Consider the following 20,235-nt stretch of genomic DNA (forward strand, 5'->3'; position numbering starts at 1 on the left):
TGTGACAGAAATATTAGCAACTAAGATAGTCTATAAGTGCAGCCACAAAACTTTTTCAAAAGGACTTTTAGAAAATTCCCTTAGTTATGACAGCTTTGGTTAATGAATATTCTACTTGTCTTTTCCTTTCAACCTCCAAAATGTTTTAAGAGTTGGTAAATCCCAATTTTGAGGATTTAGAAAATTGTCACTCTGGTGTTATCTATTGCTGCTACGTAACAGACCACACCTAAATGTAATGGCTTAAAATAACAATCATTTTATTTGTTGGTGAATCTGTGGGCCAGGAACTAGTGCAGGGCTCAAAGGGACAGTTCCTCTGTGTTTCACATGGTGTTAGCTGGGGTGGCTTTGGCTGGGGCTGGAGGACCCAAGATGGCCTCGCTCATAAGGCTTCCACTGGAATGGCTTGAACAACTGGGGACTGCATAGGACAGCTGGGCCTCTTTCCTTGTGGTGTTGGCTGGACTCCCTCATGTCTCTGGGGCCTTCTGGCTGTCACCTGAGTTCCTGGAGTCCCCTTCCCTTGGGCCCTTTCTCCCGCAGATAAACCTGGACTTCTTGACACGGCAGATGGTATTCCCTCTAGCCAAAGTGTAAACTTCCAGGCCTCAGCTTGGAAGTTCTGGAATAGCATTGCCGCCACATTCTCTTGGTCAAAGCAAGTCAAAGACCAGCCTCCAAGGAGTGAGGAAATAGACTCTAGTTCTTGAGAGGAGAAGCTGCATGCACCCCGGAGGGATGGGAGGAATGGGCAGCAATCATTTTTGCAGACAATCTACCATGGTCACTTTATTTATGTATTTATAAATAACTGGCACCCAATCTGTTTAGGAAGTTGCTACAAGTCAAAGGAGAAGTTTATCAACTTATAGCTTAGTACCAGTATTGAGATAGTTTATAGTAGTTGGGACTAAAGATATCACTGTTCTTTTTCAGCACTTACAATTTCACATGAGAAGGACTTGCTTGGTTAAAAACAGTAAAGCTTAAGCTAAAGTCACACAGTCCTTAAGATCTGGGGGGATCTTTAGTTCATTACCTCTGTGTGTGTCTTCTCCCTGGTGGTCACATTGGAGGAGTACAGGGAGACATGAATAAATGATCTTATTTTCTTGTTCTCATAACACCATATTGCAGGCTTGGACCAACTTTCTAATCCCACTAATTGTTTTTTAAAGAAATGACACGATTTTGATTTTGCAAATTTTATCACACCAAGTTCTCCACAATCGGGTACACCAAGATCTTACCATTGAAACCCTTCCTGGTGTTAAGCAGATGGATAATTTTGAAATATGTACGTATGGAATTAAGTTCCATGACTATCCAAAATACGCCAACCATTTCCATGGCATTTGGAATTATGCAATGGAAAAACGCTTCCAGTGATGCCTTTTTATGTGTTAATTTTGCAAAATTTATTCTTAATTATAATTTCAAATCACCTGAACAACAGAAGAAAATTAGAAGCTGTATCAAAACCAAGAACTTATTTGAATTTAGCATTAAGAAAACATTTTAAATTAATAGATTGGCACAAACTGAAGATAACCCATATTTAACAAGCCAGTTCTGGTTGACATTTGCCAAAATATGACATACTGAATATGTTGTTTTTGTCCAATATCCCTTAAAAATTTAAGAAAAAAAATTAAAGCAGAGGGTACAAAATAATTTATTCCCATGAGATTCAGGAAACTTTAATTAATACCCCTTTAAAAAGGATATTTGCTTTCATTAATTTTTTAAAAATCTGTTCTTTAAATGACCTTTAAATTTTAAGACTTTTTCAAGACACAATTGTCCAATCTTTGTATTAATGAACATGCCAGATATTTTAATTTGCTGCACATCTGCCAAGTATCTTCAGTTTGGAATAAGATTGAATTCTAAGGTACCTCCCTTTAAAAAAAATACACTTTCTCTTAAGTTGAAAGAATTTTTAAAAGTATGTTTTGAACATCTATATCTTTGAAACACTTAAAATATCTTCGAGCTTAAAAATTCTCCACGTTATGGGCGCCTGGGTGGCTCAGTTGGTTAAGCGACTGCCTTCGGCTCAGGTCGTGATCCTGGAGTCCCAGGATCGAGTCCCGCATCGGGCTCCCTGCTCGGCAGGGAGCCTGCTTCTCCCTCTGACCCTCCCCCCTCTCATGTGCTCTCTGTCTCTCTCATTCTCTCTCTCAAATAAATAAATAAAATATTTTTAAAAAAAAATGGAAAAAAAAAAATTCTCCACGCTGACCTGGTGCAGCCTTGGCTCTTCTTGTTTTATTTTTCAGTATTGCATATATTTAAAATAAATGTATTTTTAAAATCACATTGCCATTGAACTTGGGCCAGATGCTTTGAAAGTGTGAGTTTAGGGGGATTGGAGGAACAGGACAAAATGTCTATAAATAGCAGTTCTTTGTGTAGCATCTACTGTATAATAAAGTGTTGTGTAACTCTGCCATGCAACGTAAATAATGATAGTAATTTGCATTTTCTTATTACTATTCATCCTCGAATTGAATCTGCAGTCTTTTGCCAATATTAAGGTCTATTTCTCACTTCGCTGCATCCCCCGGGGCCCCTTCTATGATGAGAGAGGGGAGAGAAACGGTCCCCTTGTTTTGCACAAAGATTGTACAACAGGTACACACCAACTGCTTTTTGCCTTGCAATTCTGTTCCATAGACCCAACGGCAGTGTGGTCCATGGCTGGACCAGCACGGAACAGAGCCAGGATAATGGAACTAAACTTCCATCCCCTCCTTATTAACACCTTTTCCTCTTTTTCAATCAAGATGGCCCCAGAGATTCTAGCCCAGGGCAATTATGCTGGGCTCAAACTACAGGGAATCAGGGAAGACTCCAGAAGAAGAAGTATTTTTAAAATTTCACAGCCCAGAGGGCCTATTATTAGGTATAATGTGGTGGAGAAATTAACTGGACTTACTTTCTACTGTAGACTCATCACCAAAAACTAAGGGTTTTGGAGTTTTTTTTCTTTTCCCCAAGCAATTAAGCCTCAGAGTCCTAGAGCATTGGGTTTGCCTGGCTCAGGGGAGACTAGGAACTTTGGGACTTGGAGTTGAATTACCAAAATGCTAGGCCCTTAGCAGAAGGGGGTGGGAGTGTTACGTGAGAGGCCAGTGGCCCTACTCCCTGATGAATTCCACACTAGAGATGCAGAACAGCGGTGAGAGCAAGATGGTGGGAGAGAGATACATTATGTGGTATCTGGGGCTTCTCAGCTGAAATCTGCACACCAGCTGCTTGGAGACCTTGTTAAAATGCAATTCTGATTCAGGAGTCCTGGAGTGGGTCCAGAGATTCTGCATTTCTAACAAGCTCCCAAGGAGTGTTGATACTATTGGTTCTGGAAACTCACTTTGAGTTAGTAAGTGGGTGAGAAGGAGAAGGTGGCAGAATTTCAAAGGAGGGGCACAGGGAAGTCTAAACCTCAAACCTGATGACAAAGAGCATCTATTCCAACAGACTATGGGAACAACTGAAGACTAAAAGCCCTTCCTCAAATGTTCTGGCCTATTTCCCCACAACCTCTTAGCCTTCTTAAATGACCCCAGGGAAGGGAAGGAACCCAACTCCCACAGAATGAATTTCCAAACCTTGGCTTGAGGAAGAGACAGTGGAGGACCTTGAGCCACATTATATGTAATTTAGAAAAATTAAGAAATGTGACATTTTTTGAGCCCATGGAGCAAATTCATATGAATCACCCTTTCAATCTCAAACTTAAAGAGCATCAGATTCAGGAATCAAAAAATAACCATTCCTTAGTTATTCAATTAACACACATTAGGGGATGATGAATGGATTTCCCTAAACCCTGATATGGGGCATTCTGGGGTTTCCGACAAGAGAAAGTCATTGAAGGGGGCAAGGGCCCAAAAAGATCTGAAGATTTACATTCCTTATCAGTCAATGATTTTGCTGTGGTCACCAAAGAAGATGGCCCTTCCTCTACACAAACACTTCAAATTGCCCTTTGAGATTTTTTCCTCCTTGAAGTCCTTGCTCTTCATTTAAACATGATTTCACCAGTATAAACATGCTCAGGAGAAAGACCCAGTTTGATTTTCTTCTGCCAGCATCTTCCAAAGATAGCCTCGCATCCCATTCTCTCATAAGAACAAATCTTAAAAATAAACTAAGGCAGTAAGTGCTGTGTCCAAAGCCAAGTTTGTTCCAAAGCTAAGAGTAATAAGATCCAGGGCTCCCTTTCCCTAATTCAATTTTGAGAGCAAATGCCTTTCATTGGTAATTTTGTTTGTAACTTCTGATCCTGCCATCTCTAGGACCTACTGTTTTATTAAAGCATTTCCAAATCTGGTTCTGATTACATAAGAGAAGTTTGTGCCTATGCTCATCAACGTCACAATTCACATGGAGATACCAGCTCGATTTACCCTTATTCCTCCAGAATGTCTACAATCTAGGCAGAGGGTGAGAAGAAATGACTGTATCTTTTGCCTGATCATCTGTACTTGAGAGAGAAAAAGTCACAAAATGACCCAACATTTGTGCTTGATCAGCAAGTTTTTTTTTAATTAGTTGCCAATGTTTAACATATGATAATTTCACATAAAAATGTAAATTTCTGATTTCCCTTAAAAAAAAATCATACGTTCTGGCAACTTTTGGCTGCCGTCCGTCATGGCTGAATACTGGCAAGTGAACATTTGTGATCCTTTGGTGGCCAGCATCTGAACCCCTCTCCTATCTATATTCAAGGATGTCCTCAGTTCACAAGCGGTGGGAGGCAGAAGTCATTTCCCGCCATTCAAACCATATACCAGGGACTGGCCAACATGCAACCCCCGCCTGGACAATTAGGCATGTCTCCCCAGACTTTGAATGGGGCGCTAGTTTCAGTTAGCATCCACTGCAGGACAGAAGTGGTGAAATCTTTCTGACGGTGGAAATGTTTGGGAAAGCGACATCCATTGTCTAGGGGGGCAGCGGGGGCAGTGGCTCCTGAAGGTCGGAAGCAGCTGCACTTTCCTTACTGGTTTTCTTCCGTGGCATAATTTTGACCATGGTTTCAGTTCCTTGGCCTGTCTTTGTTCCATTTTCCAAGTCGGGGTCGCCAGCCTTCCGACTGATGCTGAGCCAGCCACTATTTCGCTACTACATTCCTTCTCTGCTTAAATCTTCCACCTGCAAACGCCGCTCCCTAGCGGCAGGGCATAGATTCCACCCAGCCCTCTTGTTCATGTACTAACCCCTAGGCTGCTTAGAGACGTGTGAGCTTGTAATTTGGGTCTTTATCTCTTTCTCTTCAAGGTGACAGAATTTTTCCTCTGGGAGAGAGGCTAAAGATCGCCCGTGCAAGGATCCACGAAGTTCGTAAGGAGAAAACTTTCCCAGAGGCGCCTCTCCCCTTTTCCCCCTTACATCTCATTGGGCAGAACTGGGTCACATGCTCACCTTTAAGCCAATCGGGGGCTAGGATTGCTGTGATTGGCTCACAACAGGCCCTAGTACGATTTTAGCGTACTCTTATCACCTGGGAAGCTTTTTAAAACTGCTAGTGCTTAGTCCCACTCCCAAAGGCCAGGTTTAATTGGTCTGGCTGGGCTTCACGTATTAGAATTTTGTAAAATCCTCAGGTGCTCTTAATGTCCTCCCTCTCTCTAATCCAGCCCCCTACCCCTGCCCATTTCACAAATGCCAATACTGAGGTCCAAAGACACCTAAGTAACTTGCCCAAAGGACTGTACCTTCAATTAATTCAATAAATAACAAAACAGAAACACACAAAAGCACACATACACACACACGCACACGCACACACACACATTATATGGACACCTCTGTTTTTCCAGAGTATGCAAGTGAGTACCCATTCTCTTTCTTAGAAAGTGAAGTCATGGTGAGCTCGAGGACTGAGAAGCAGGAGGAGTGTAGGGCAGTGGTTCTCAAACTTGAGTGCATCAGAATCCCCTGGAGGGCCTGTTACAGCACAGATGGCTGGGCCCACCCCCAGAGTTTCAGATTCAGTGGTTTTGGGGTGGGGAGAAGAATAATTAACATTTCTAACAAGTTCCCAGGGGATGCTCCTGCTGCTAGTCCAGGGACCACAGTAGCTGAGCGGCTAAGAGTTCGGGCTATAGAATCACATAGTCCTGGTTAGATCCAGTTGTGCCCCTTACACCAAGTCACAAAACCTACTAAACTTTTGGGCAAGTTACTTAACATGTCTATGAAATGGGGCTAATGATAGGGGCTCAGGCTTATCGCAACAAATTATAAAGTGAGTGTAATAAACGTAAAGCAAAGCACTTAGAACAGTGCCTGGCCCATAGTAACTGCCTAAAGAGTATTAACTATTGTCATTCATTCATTCATTCATTCATTCATTCATTCATGGAACAATTGTTAATTGAGTGCCTTTGAGCCATGCACTGTTCCAAGCACCAGGAATCTATTGGTGAATAAATCAAAGCCTTGCCTCCCAATGAGCTTAAAATCCACTGGGGAGGCACACAACACATGACCTTGTAAATATATAATATAATGTCATGCAGAAGAATTCTGCATTCCAAGGAAACTGAACAGCAGGTGCACACAGAGTTTTATGAGAACTTGGTCCAGTCTCGTTCACATCTTCCAGCTCAAGGAGGTGGTGGCATCATGTTTCTAATATAAAGGCCCCTTAGCAAAATGGCTATATATATGTCATTTATATTTTTATTATGTAGACTTAAAATACATTTTACAGGGGTGCCTGGGTGGCTCAGTCATTAAGCATCTGCCTTTGGCTCAGGTCAGGATCCTGGGATCCTGGGATCGAGCCCCACATCTGGCTCCCTGCTCCGTGGGAAGCCTGCTTCTCCCTTCCCCACTCCCCCTGCTTGTGTTCCCTCTCTCGCTGTGTCACTCTCTGTCAAATAAATAAATAAATAAATCTTTAAAAGAATACATTTTACATTGTATATATTTATTGATATATATTATTTATGTTTTATATATCAATAACGTATATGTATAATTAATATATTTTGTATTTTAAATATGTTTTATATTTTTATATTCATATTTATATTTTATATATCCTAGGAATTGGCTCACATGATGGTGGAGGCCAAGAAGTCCCACGATGTACTGTCTGCCAGCTGGAGACCGAGGAGAGCCAGTGGTGTTATTCAGTGTGAATCCAAAGGCCTGAGAATCAAGAGCGCTGGTATCTGAGGGCAAGAGAAGATGTATATCCCAGCTCAAAAAGAGAGCGAATTCACCCTTCCTCTGCCTTTCCATTCTATTCAGGCCCTCAGTGATGAGGGATGAGGGATGATGCCCACCCGCACTGGTGAGGCGATCTTTACTCAGTCCAATCTGAGTAAATGCCAGTCTCTTTCAGAAACACCCTCAGAGACACAGCCCCAAAATAATATGTTACCAGCTCTCTGGGCGTCCAGAGTCCAGTCACGTTGACACATGAAATCAACCCTCGCGGGCATAGTCACACCAGCCAATTCTTGAGTAGGTCTTGCTTGAGAGGAAACATTTGAAACAAGAACAGGGTGGGTGGAGAGTGTCCTAGAAGGGAAGGAGAGAGTAAGGCGGCAATGTGCCTGCTGCTTTACATGTGTGATTTGATCCTGGCAGGCACCTTTGGAGTAGAGATTATTGGACACGGAGAGAAGCCAGATGCCCAAAGATAAGTGGCAAAGTGGCAGACTAAGGATCTGAACAAGCAGAGTTAAGAGCTGGCCACTGTCACACCACAAGCCACATCTGACCCTCCCCCCTTCTTTTGACTCTCCAGGCAGGGGCTAGCGTTGAAGCATAACCACCATCATGTATTTGCCCCACAGTCCCTCTACTCTGTTCCTAGAGCAGGTGCCAGTGATGTAATAAGGTGCAAAGAGCAGGTGTTTCTGAATCAGAACACTTCTGACCCCAGCCCAGCCTCCTCTCTTCTCCCTACTGTCTTTCTCAACACGTTAAAAAATGAAAATAAAATAAAATAAAAAAGCTTTATTACGCATAAAGTATGTAATCTGTAATATGTAATATACATACTCGTTGCTGGGAAATACAGACCAGCGAAACAGGAGAAAATCAAAGTGGTCCATAATCACCTCATCGCAGAAACAGGCACTAAAATTTCCATACTGGTTCTCCTGTCTTCAGGTCATAGGGACCCTGTCCTCTGTGCTTAGTGACCAGCCCTTTCCAGTTACACATATTAACCTTAACTGGGAGTTTATTTTTTGTTTTCACTCTGGGGTTGTTTCTGGAGCTTGGTTCTTTCGATTTGGTTGGGTGACGGGCATGGCTTGGGAGGTAGATTGGAATTGTGTGTGTTTGGAGGTGTTTATCAATTCGAAGTACTCACCTCCCAGCTTATTTCGAGGCCTTTTTCCTAGGGCATCTATATTCAAGAACTGGCCCTGTCATTTGGGGGGTTTTCATCGCTGGAGGCTCTCTGTTCCTTTGAACGGTAAGTGTCCGAACTTTGGTGGTAGCTGAAATTGGCTTTGGCCGCGAGACTTTAGTTTGTAATGATGACTGGCGGCTGCAGGGGGTGACCTGGCCTCTCTTGTTTCCCCCCGTCCCCGGGCTCAGGGAGCCCCGCCGCCCCGGCGAAAGGGCCGCGCGGGGCTGGAAGGGCGGACCGGGAGGGTGGCGGGCGGCCGGCGCCTCCCGGTAACCTGGTAACCGGCGCCTTGGCAACGGGGAGGGGGCGGGACCTAGGGAGGAAGTCGGAAGCAGGAGGCTACATCTCGCGAGAGTTGCTTTTGCGCGCGAACTCTAAGTGCCCGGGTCCCGGGGTCGGGGCGCGGCTAGTGGCTGTGCAGGTCCCTCGGGGCCGCGACGATCCCAGCGGACCCGCACACCTTTATCACCCCGCCATGGAGACCTCAGCGCAGCAGGAGCAGCGGCAGCCCGCGGCGGCCAAGATCAGAAACCTGCCCTGGTAGGAGGAGGCCCGGCTGCCGCAGGAAGGGGGATCGGTGGCCGGGGTGGGCCAGCGGCCAGGCCGCAGCCCGCCGGACCTCGCCCCACCGCCCCCGACCTGCGGCCCGGACCTCGCCCCAGAATTTCGCCTTGACGTCTCCAGCTCCCCAGTCCCCTCCGTTCTTCTGGGATTTTTTACAGGCCTTCCCGCTGCCCTACTCCCACCGCCCCTATTCGTTTTACGCACGGGGTGACAGCCCAGGGGTTAGATCCCGCGTCTTCTGACTTCGCATCGGCCTTCGTGCCAAAATGCTCTCTACTCTTGCTGGAATCTTCAATGCAATTATTGCTCAAATTCTAAACTGAAATAATAATGACGATAATAACGCTCCCCAGTTAAGTTGTATTTAAGTGGCTTCCTACTAGATTAGCAAGGACCCTGCTAGACGTTTGATCTTTACAAAGAGCCTAGGTAGTTATTATTCCAGTTGTAAAACCAAAAAGTTAAAGGACTTGCCCAAGGTCCGGAGCTAGAAAATAAGTTGGGATTTGAACCCAGGTGAATTCAGAACTTGCACTCATAACCATCCTACTTCCACAGCTGCGTCTGAATGATGTTTTAGGAACTGAAGGGATTCGGCTTGATTTCTTCAGAAAGGTCCAAGTTGGTCTCGTCTAATAAGGAGTTCAGTTTGTTTTTATCGTGGAAAAAACACATAACATACAGTTTACAGTTGTAAACATTGTAAAGTGTATATAATTCCGTGACTTTGAGTACGTTGAGAACGTTGTGCTACCACGTTACTGTCTAGTTCCAAATTTTTTCATTTTACCCCAAATGGAAACTCCATACCCATTGGCAGGTACTCCCCATCCCCACGTCCCCTTCCTCTGAATTTGCCTATTGTGGATATTCATATAAATAGAATCAGTATGTGGCCTTTTGTGACTGGGGGCTTTCATAGGATCATGTTTTCAGGGTTCATCCATGTTGTAGCAGGTGTGGGTGCTTCATTCCTTTTTATGGGTGAATAATATTCCATTATATGGATAGACCACCATTTTATTTATCCATTCATCTTCTGATGTATATTTGGGTACGAGTTCAATTTTTTTTATTTTTTTAATTTCTTTTTATTTTTTTTACTTTTTTAGATTTTATTTATTTGAGAGAGAGAGCACGAGAGGGAAGAGGGTCAGAGGGAGAAGCAGACTCCCTGCTCAGCAGGGAGCCCGATGTGGGACTCGATCCCGGGACTCCAGGATCATGACCTGAGCCGAAGGCAGTTGCTTAACCAACTGAGCCACCCAGGCGCCCGAGTTCAATTTTTTTAAAAAGATTTTTATTTATTTGAGAAAGAGAGCGAGCATGAGGCGGGCGGTGTGCAGAGGGAGAGAAGCAGACTCCCCGCTAAGCAGGGAGCCCGACGGAGGGCAAAATCCCAGTACCCTGAGATCAGGAACTGAGCCAAAGGCAGACGTTTAACCGACTGAGCCACCCAAGTGCCCCAAAGAGTTCAGTTTTTAATTTACTTTGAAATAGTAGGTGCCCATCCAGGTTGAGATTGTTTATAGGCAGACAGCTGGAAAGGTGAAATTAGAGCAGTGCTATTGGCATTTTGGGCTAGATACTTGGTGGGGGCGGGCATGGTGGCTGTCCTGCGCATCGTAGGATGTTTAGTGACAGCCCTGGTTCCTATCCACTGGAGGCCTGTAGCACCCTCCACCCAATTTTGACAACTGAAAATGTTTCCAGGTATCACCAAGTGTTTCTTGAAGGACAAAATTGCCCCTGGTTGAGAACCAGTGGTCTGTATTAAAAGTTAAAGGATTTTATTTCTCTTCCTCTTCATTAGGATATGAAAGGATTCTTTTGCACGTGACAGCATGTTCTTGCGTTTGTATATATTGTAATCCATGCTAAATTGTATTTCAGGGTTGAAAAGTACCGGCCACAGACACTGAATGATCTGATTTCTCATCAGGACATTTTGAGTACCAGTAAGCATCCATGTGTCAGTTGCTGTCATTCTAGTTGGAGGACCGTATCATTTCTTGGTGATGTCTCTGCTGAGTAATAACCTTGAAGTATCTGACTGAGCTTTATGGAATGTTGCCGTAAGATCTGAGTCCTTCAGATTTTTCATTCCTGCATCTACCTCTGATTTGAATGTAGTGTTGAAGTAAATTCAAGCCAACTCAAGGGCCCACGGTGAATGAGGCAACTCTCGGAAACTGATGGGGTCTTTCTTTCTTCCCAACCCTCAGTTCAGAAATTTATTAGTGAAGATCGCCTGCCCCACCTGCTTCTCTATGGTCCTCCAGGGACGGGAAAGACCTCCACCATCCTAGCCTGTGCGAAACAGCTATACAAAGATAAGGAATTTGGCTCCATGGTCTTGGAGGTAAATAAGAGGATTCTTCTTACTCTGCAAAGAACTCGAGTCTCTTAGTTCTCTTAGATTTGTCTTACTTTACAAGTAAGTTGCTGTGCTAGAGGTGGGGAAAGGAACAGACATAAAATATCTCGAGTGGCTTTTATCTAGAATTGACACTTGGGTCTGGATTCGCATTAGCTAGAGGGCAGTGGTAGGGCTAGATGTTTTTCTTTGCCTCTGCCAACTTACACGCCAACACTCAGGGGTCACTCAGTGAGTGGTCACTCGGTGGCTTGCTGTCTCCCATGTGCCTGTCCAGATTTCTTCTCCACGTGGCTCCCCGCTGTTCTTGCCCTGGAAGGCTGAGCTGTATTGACTACAGGCTGCCTTGTCCTTTGGCTCCCCCTGGTTAGGTTTGGCCAATAGGGGCCCTGGCAGGAGTCGGGAGAGGGAGAATGATGCCTGGTTCTGTCTTGGGGGTCACCACAGGCTGACAGCATCCCCACCCGCAGGGCAAATCCCACAGCCTTATCCAACGGTGCCAACACCACCCCCCCTGCCCACTCACCTCTCAAGACTTGGGGTTGGTAATGGGCCCCAGCAGTTGCAGAGGTATTGCATAGCTCTTTTGGTTACCCCACACCCCACCGTTTAAAATGTCTCTTCATGTAATTCTCTTCAAATCACTGAATTTGAGTATGCCATCTGTTTGCTCTGAGATTTGACTGATACCCTTAGATTACAAAATTTTAAATATTGTCTACTGCAAGAAAAAAAATGTCTAGCTTATTTTTTTGTTATAGATCTTAGAACCTTGGTGCCACCAATGTTCTTACTTGAGTGTATTAAAGACTGGGTAACTTCTGGGTTGCTCTGGGTTTCGGTAGCTAAAATTAGCATGATTCTGTTCATGCCAGAGGTGCTGTTCACTGTGGCCAGGCCAATTAATTATTCTGCCAGAGTATGTCAGCGGTTGTCCTCGAAAGGGGGAGGAAACACAGTCATTTGCCCTTCAGAATGTAATGGAATGGTGTAGCGAGTTGTGAGTTTTAAATATAGTTGTGATCTTGGCTTTTTAATAGTGTTTATCTCGTAGGTGTCGTTAGACCTAGAGACCTAGCTTGCCAAGCTGGATTGATGGAAATCACCAACATATTTCTAATTTACTCTGGCTTCTCTTTCACACTTAGCTGAATGCTTCAGACGACCGAGGAATAGATATCGTTCGGGGGCCAATCCTGAGCTTTGCTAGCACAAGGACAATATTTAAGTAAGAATTATTTGCATAATTTCTCTCCCTAGAGATTCTGATCAGTGAAATGACAGAGCTTAATTTTTTTAATCCTCCCCTTTGCTAGTCTGTAAAGGTAACAAATGACATTGTCAAAAGTAGCCATGAAAAAGAGGTAAAGTACAAGGACGCTAGTAAGAAATAATGTAAATATCAAAATAAAACATTACCTGAGTCTATATTAGCAAGTTCTTTGGGAAGCATTAACTCATTTTATTAGTTACCCAAAGACTGAGGACATCCTAAGACCAGATGAGCTAGTTTGAATTTAAACAAAAATGAATTGAGATCGGGATGGACAACGGGGATGGTGGTAAACAAAGGAAAAGATGAAAAGACAGGCATGAGTGAAGGGCGAAGGTGGTGGGAAAAAGCAATGCCACGCCCCGAGTAACAGGATACCCAGTGTGCGCAGAAGAAAGGTAGAGGTGCCAGAGGAAACAATGTAACAAAAATACCCAAGTCAGACCTCAGTCCCTTTAAGAGTGGAGAGTGACGGGCATGTCCTCTGTGTGACCACAGATGTCTGCTTCGCTCAGAGGTCAAGGAGGAATGGACTCTCTGAGGCAGGGCCTTATGGCACAATTGTATGTGTAGGTTTGAGCCTGGAAGTGGAGGTGAGACTGAAGAAATCTTCAGATGGTACCATTTGTTTTCCTAGGAAAGGCTTCAAACTAGTGATCCTGGATGAAGCTGACGCCATGACTCAAGACGCCCAGAATGCCTTGAGGAGAGGTAAGAAGAGCTCCCAGGGATAGTGTGTTGGCTCAGGAGTGCCTTCGAAAGAGAATTAGGAGCTTTGGACATGAGACAGGTCTTGGCTTGTTGACCATTTTCATCTTCCGGCCCAGAGAAACCTGCTGACCTTTCTCTGTGTGTAGCCAACCTGACGATCTAGACCAAAGCTCTCTGTACTGGGGGTTTCCCCTTTCAGCAGCTTAAAGATAGAGGCCCTGGTGGGACTTTTAATTCTGACCAGACCCTGGTGTCCCATCCTCCTCTTCCACGGGGTTCAATTTGGGGTTGGGAATTTGTATTCTTAGAAAGAGTGGAGGAGGTATGGAAAGTCTGTCTTTCCTGAACTGCTGGGTAGACTTTTCTGCTCTCGGTACCCTGAGATAAGACAGTAGCCGGGAAAATAATACTGGAAACATAGTTGCACTCAGAAAGCTGACATGACTTTTCTATTTGCCAAGGGGTGGAGAGTATCATGTGAGTTGTCTATCTTAAGGGCCCTGGTGCAGTGGATTTCTTTGAAAGGACACTGGTAATCTCTTGCATTAAGATTCTGAGGTAATCAGCTAGGAGAGAGGAGCGGTCTTGCAGATTTGTGGGGAGAAGGAGTGGGTTTAAGAGGAGGAGGACAGAGTGTCTTCTGATCTTAAAAGCTTTGGCAGCCTTTCTTCAACATTTGCTCTGCACAGTGACTATCAGTCTGGGCAGGTCCCCTTGCAAGAACATCGGGTAACTCCAGAATGCACCCGGTGTTTCCTAAGCTTTCTGAATTTGAGTTAGCACTCTGTCGAATCCTCTAAGGCTTCGAGACAGAGTCCACTGGGAAGTCCACAACAAGCCACCCCCCTCCCCCACCATTAGAAGGTGGGGCATCATCAACCTGCCAAGTGGAGTTTTATGCAAAAGGACAGGAATATGGCAAGAACGCCAGAATCATGGCACATGAGAAGGAAGGGAAGCATTTTATAAAATCCCGTCAAGGTGACGTGTCCATCAGCTTTGGGGAGGAGCGCGGCTGGCTTCCAGTCCTGGCCACCCCGGCCGCAGCCCCTCGGTCCCGGAGCTCTCCAACCTGTGGATGGCCTCCGCTCGTGCACGTGAGCTCGGAATAGTGTGGGGCCTCCAGGGCTCTGGAAGGCTCAGAACAGACAGGAGCTGGTTTTCTTTTCCCTTGCCAGTGATTGAGAAATTCACTGAGAATACCAGATTCTGCCTCATCTGTAACTACCTGTCAAAGATCATCCCCGCCCTGCAGTCCCGGTGTACCAGGTTCCGATTTGGCCCCCTGACTCCTGAACTCATGGTCCCCCGCCTGGAGCACGTCATAGAAGAAGAGAAGTAAGTACAAGGGAAAGCAGGAAAGCCCAGGGCCTTAGGACTGGGGGGGGGGGTGGGGGGTGGGCAGGGCCCTGGGCTGGCTGGCTGGTCTGCAGTTGAAGGTGATAAGGCGTGTAAAGAGCTAAGGAGGGTGCCTGGCACAGAGTCAGCATCGGGGTCTGCGAGCTGCTATCCTCTTCCCTGGCGTCTCATGGGCGGTCTTCGTAAAAGGCACTTGGTTCCTCTCTGATTCCATCCTCCTCCCCTGGAAGCCGTCCTGACTTCCTCCTACTCTTCTTTTGTCATTGGCAACGGCGTGCTGCCAGAGTCTCTTCTGCTAAGATGCCTCCAGCCTTTTGGGACTAGGAGGGAAGGTACTGAGACATTACCTTCTGTACCGTCAGTTGCCAGGCCCGTAGCCAGCCCAAGCTGCTGCTTTGTGAAAGGGGCTGGTCTGCCTCCGTGACTGCAGCTCTCGCCAGCGCGCTTGCCTCTCGGAGAACAGAATTCAAAGCCCGTTGCTCAACGCAGCAATGCTTGGGCCTCAGGGAGGCTCGCTCCCGACTTGGGAGTGGGCGGTGACTGCTAATGTGAAGCCCACAGCCCCAAAGACCAGAGTGAATTCGAGAGCCCGCCATAGATCGGGAGAGTGCTCTTTACTCTGTCCTTCCCTTTCCTTTCATTATTTCAAAGCCTTAGTCATCCCCTGGCTGAACGCTCGTGCTCTCAGGGCCCCTGACCGCCTCCTGCCTCTTTCCTCTCAGCGTGGACCTAAGTGAGGACGGGATGAAGGCCCTCGTGACCCTTTCCAGCGGGGATATGCGGAGGGCTCTGAACATTCTGCAGGTACGGAACCACTGCAGCAGGTCTCGAGCCGCTGCTTCGGAAGAGGTTTTCGAGAAAGACAAAAGCAGCACACAGCCAACCTATAAGTTCAGAAATCGAGAAACTGGTAAGATCTCGATCTCCCCCTGTACCGACGACTTCCCCCCACCTCGGGGTTTTGAGTAACTGAGAGAGTAACGTGCTGCAAACCAGGGAAAGCTAGGGAAGGGTTCTGGAGCCGGCTGCAGCGTGGTGGCCGCCGTGACAGCCACGATTCTCCCCCTCCTGCGCAGAGCACCAACATGGCCTTCGGGAAGGTGACGGAGGAGACGGTCTACACCTGCACTGGGCACCCCCTCAAGTCCGACATTGCCAACATTCTGGACTGGATGTTGAATCAAGACTTCACCACAGCCTACAGGAGTATCCTTCCTCGGGTGCTGCCGACGGTGCGGGGTGTACGTGAGGCCCGAGCTCGGCCCAGGAGTCCAGGCTGCAGCCGGCGTCTACACCCTGCTGGCCAGACGGTTGGCTGCTCGTGGGTCTGGGCCGCTTGCTGGGGACACACGGTGTCTGTGGGTGGGGCGCGTCCTCGTCTGTAATGCCCTAAAGTTCTTCCCGAAGGACTCTGACATGGGTACAGCTTGAGGACGCCCTGCTCGCGGACGAGAGCAGCAGTTAGACATTGGGGTTGGGGGCGGCAGATGCGATCGTTCTGGAGTGGCCGGCGCTACTCGTGTTTGGCTGTGAAGTTCAAAGCCAGGGGCGGTGACAGGAGGCCTTCTGGGGGACGCCTTCGGCTCTGCCCTCTACTAGGCAGAGACCGTTCTATCGGAACGCCCCTATGGAAGATGCAAACCTAGGAGAGGCAAGGAGGAGCCCCCTTGGCGCAGCTGGATTGAGAGCAACTGCCACGGTGGGGTTAGAAGCCCTCCTTCCAGAAGTCACCCCCACTGGAGTTGGGATTCAGAATTCTGTGCAGCGCGTTTGTTCCGGAAGCTGGCCCTTTGCCTTAACTGTTCCTCCCTAGATATTATGGAGCTGAAAACCCTGAAGGGGTTGGCGCTACAGGACATCCTGACAGAGATACACTTGTTCGTGCACAGGGGTAACTCCCAGTCTTCCCTAGTCGAGAAGCTGCGGGAGGAGGGGAGTGGGGCAGTTGAGAGCGGGAGTGGGGAAACATGAGGCTTCGCTTTCGAAGCAGAGAAACAGGAGCGAAGTATAAACCCGGCCCCGCAGTTTTAGTTTTCTCTTGTTGCCGTTTACAACTTTGTTCCAAAACGACTCTTAACCTCTGAACCTCCTGGGCAAGCAGCTCCGGAGGGCTAACCATCTCCTCCAGGGGTTTGTATTTTACAGGAGTAAATAGTATGTTTTAATTCACGTTTCTAAGGGTATTTTCCCCCAAAAGGAGAGAAAGAGGAGGAACATCTATCCACGGGGTAAAGCAGAGCAGTCTTAACTAAACCGTCTTAAGTTCCACACTCGGCCGTATCTTCTGTACAGACCTGGTTCTCAACCTTGGCAGCATGTAGGCGTCACCCCAGACCCATTCACTTGGCCTTTGCGGGGAGCTGGGCATCAGGATTTTCTCAGGCTCTCCGGGTGACCTGCTGCACAGCCTCCTCAGAGCAGCTGTCCCCCTGCCAACAGCCGGCTGCACGTGGACAGTCGGGTCCGGGAATGTTCTACCCGTGCCTTGCGGGCCTCCCCTGGGCCGACTGGCGTGGTAACTGCTGCCCACGAGCGTGGTCGGCTGGAGCCCAGCTCTGCACTTTGATTGTGGAAAATGAGTATGAATAGAGATTTAGATCAGTAGATTTGTTTTTAAAATCGGGACAGCGTGTGAGAACTTGGCTTCACTCCTAGAGTGAACTTGGTTCACTCCTAGAGCTGCCCCGTTGCTAAAGCAATATTGGTGCCTCTTCCGGGTTCTTGGGATCGCTTTGGAACCTGCTCACAAGATGGATAAAAACTGAACTCATCCAGTGTTCACTTCCTTAGAGGTGTGGCAGCCAGTGACCCGAGGCCTCCAGACAAGTGTAGTGTCCTCTGACGTTTAAGCTCATAATTGTCGTGGGATTTTTTTTTTTTGGTAGTAGGAAGGGGCAGACCCTCACTGATTTGATTTTGTTTCTCCCCACAGTTGACTTTCCATCTTCAGTTCGAGTACATTTATTGACCAAAATGGCAGACATAGAGTGAGTACTTCCCAATTTTGATTCCTTTCCTTTTTTTTACCCTGTTGTGCATTTTTTCTTTCTACTTGCTTGGTTCCAACTTTCTTGTCTACCTCATTCCTATATGGCACAGTCTAGTTTTTGGTGGGATCACTGAAAGAAACATGGGAAGGGTATGACTTGCTTGTTTAAAGAATACATGAATGAACACAAGGACAGGTTCGGCTCAGTAACGGACTGGGAGATAAAGGCCTCTCCTTAGACCTCAAAGGCTTGGTCCACATTGGTTCTAGAAGTGCCGTTATCTGGAAGGCCTGCTTCAGTTCCGACGTCTAGGTCATTTGGGGACAACCAGCTATCCAGCTGTTATTAAAGCATTTTGGCATAGCAAAGCATATTGGGGGGCAAAGTAAACAGAAACTCAATTTTCCACTTTGCCTGGTTCCATAAACAGTTATTAGCCCCCAGTGAAGCTGGCAGCTATCATTTAAGTGGACAGAAGCACTGGGTTCTAAACAGATGCCAACACGGACCGACTCTAATTTGCTCTCACTGGCTTTCACACTCACACATGAGGTCACTTCTCCCTACGTAACGAATGTCATGATTTTGCTTTCACTGGCTGGGCACTGGGAAGGTGGCAAGATGAACCACCAGTGTCCTGCTTTACTAACTAGACCACAGAATCACAGTTCCCCATTCTCAAGTGAATTAAGAGGAAGGAAATCTCTCAGTACATTTTGTGAGTGAAGAAATAAATCCTTATCACTTAAATTCTGTATATGTCTAGACGGCTAGCACAAACTTCCGAACACTGCCATTGATAACAGTTTTTTTAATTTAACTTTTCCTTACCAGCTTGAGTGGAATTTATAAATGAGTGTTCAGGGCAGAGAGGAGAACGTCAGCGGACACACTGAAGATCCTTGTCCAGGATCAAGTTTGACTGCCTGCTTTCCTCCTTCGGCACACTGTCCCTGTCTTTGCTGTCTCTCGTCCCCTTGTCAAAAGGCAGCTGTCCCGTGATACTCTCTATTCTTACCTTTTGTTTGACTTCTTTTAGGTACAGACTCTCTGTTGGCACCAACGAGAAGATTCAGCTGAGTTCCCTCATTGCCGCTTTCCAGGTCACCAGGGACCTGATTGTCACAGAGGCCTAACTGCTAAGCCTGTTTGCTGCGATTCGCAGGCCCCACGGTGACTGGACAACAGGGGACTGAGTTACGGCTGAGGACTGAAGCCCCGATCGCCCCAAGCTTTGGAAAACCCTGTTCCAGGCCTGGGTGGGCAAAGGTTTAAAAAGTACTGTGTTTGTGGCCGTTTGGAGCAGGTACAAAACAGTTTTAACGCCCAGCTCTCTTACTGCTGCCCACTTGTGTCTTAGGGCGGAAAAGAAGGCGCAAAGAGATTTTTTTTCTTTTAGCCTTAAAGCTTTTATCATTCCGTTGCTTGGATGACAGGAAATTTGCCTGCCCCATTTTTGGTCTAGAACCTAAGGCTTCCCAATCTCCCGTGGTGCCAATGTTTTCTAACTCAAGGTAAACAGAACAGCTCCACAACTAAGTGCATAAACCTAATTTGCGGCCCGGTCTCTGGATCTGCTTTAAACAGGTGTCAATGAAAAAAAAAAAAAAAAGGTGTGCGTCGATTTCTGGCCCAAACTATTGTACTCCTATAAACGGGCTCAGTTAACTGTCTTCCTTTAAAAACGTCTTTTTATTTCTCCTCTACAAGCAGGTTCCTAATTGTGGTGAGACAGCGAAGCGTCATTTTACGCCCGCGGGGGGCAAGGCCTCACAGTACTCCCTTGTTAACACAGGCAGGGCAGATGAGCCCGGGCTGGGCCGGGCACCGACACGTGCGGGAAGGACGGGGCCCTGTGGACAGGGTAGCAGTTTCTCTCACAGCAAACAGGCTGCCCTTATGAGTGTTCTTCTCCATAAAAATAAAGCAGCTTGCACGTTGGCTGTTTACGAGCTACTCTTTCCTTCACCAGTTAGAAGGATGCTGACTTACCTTGCGTTTATGTGAAAAAGCCTTCCCCCTCTCCGCTATCACAGAACAAGCTTACTTCGGAGGCTGCTCTCTATAAAGGTGTCAGCTTCTCAGACTATCAAAAGGGAGAGGTTGGTTATTTGCCTCATCCACGTACACCTCGCTCCCCGAGAACCCCGAGCTAAGTCTGCAGCTAATGGCCAGACGGGGCTCGGGGAAGCCACCCAGAACCTCTCAGGCTGCGCTGGGATGCCTCAAGATGACCACAAAGTGTAAAACTGGCCCAAGCCGTTCCCCGCTGTCCTGCTGTACTCACTTGTTTTAAAAGGTGGGTATTTTTTTTCTTAGTGGGAAAAATGCAACAGTGAGCCGAAAGCTTTTTAACTTTTCCTTCAATGAAAGCCTCTCATCTTGAAAAGAAATGTTTTTCTTCAGCAACAAAAGTGGTAGAGGAGACTCTTGTACTTTTGCAACAAGTTTTATCACGTTAACACTGGCCTCCACAAAGCACCTAGTAAGAAAGCCAAAGGATAAGATGTTGCATTTCTTTTAAAATAATTTAAAATATATTAAATTTTCCAAAGGCAGATTTCAT

At 46.6% G+C, this 20,235-nt stretch overlaps 2 protein-coding genes across 4 annotated transcripts in view; one reads left to right on the forward strand and one right to left on the reverse strand.

Annotated features, from left to right (window-relative positions):
• KSR2 (kinase suppressor of ras 2) overlaps positions 1-20,043 on the reverse strand; it is a 467,494-nt gene extending 447,451 nt beyond the window's left edge. Inside the window, exons 1-3 of the mRNA XM_064577689.1 lie at positions 19,662-20,043; positions 7,412-7,551; positions 7,084-7,199 (exon numbers count right to left, since the gene is read on the reverse strand). The gene's annotated coding sequence lies outside the window, so the exon portion shown is untranslated. The remainder of the gene's footprint in view (positions 1-7,083; positions 7,200-7,411; positions 7,552-19,661) is intronic.
• Positions 8,734-19,342, forward strand: RFC5 (replication factor C subunit 5). 3 transcript variants are annotated; one of them, XM_045887545.3, is made up of 11 exons: positions 8,734-8,935; positions 10,853-10,917; positions 11,185-11,321; positions 12,485-12,564; positions 13,247-13,320; positions 14,499-14,658; positions 15,402-15,483; positions 15,756-15,885; positions 16,493-16,570; positions 17,612-17,666; positions 18,709-19,342. In XM_045887545.3, the coding sequence occupies exons 1-11, from the start codon at positions 8,871-8,873 to the stop codon at positions 18,803-18,805; spliced, it is 1,023 nt and encodes a 340-aa protein (XP_045743501.1). In that variant the 5' UTR covers positions 8,734-8,870; the 3' UTR covers positions 18,806-19,342. The 3 variants fall into 3 exon arrangements, 2 of the variants coding, with proteins under 2 accessions (XP_045743501.1, XP_064434536.1); XR_006793037.3 differs by having other exon boundaries at positions 8,741-8,935; positions 16,493-16,556; positions 18,709-18,762; XM_064578466.1 differs by lacking the exon at positions 16,493-16,570 and having other exon boundaries at positions 8,740-8,935; positions 15,756-15,989.
• Positions 20,044-20,235: the final 192 nt, after the last annotated feature.

The sequence above is a fragment of the Mirounga angustirostris genome, unplaced genomic scaffold (assembly GCF_029215605.1).
Source record: "Mirounga angustirostris isolate CCGP_5_RB_7025 unplaced genomic scaffold, mMirAng1.0.hap1 SCAF_14, whole genome shotgun sequence".
Lineage (NCBI taxonomy): Eukaryota > Metazoa > Chordata > Mammalia > Carnivora > Phocidae > Mirounga > Mirounga angustirostris.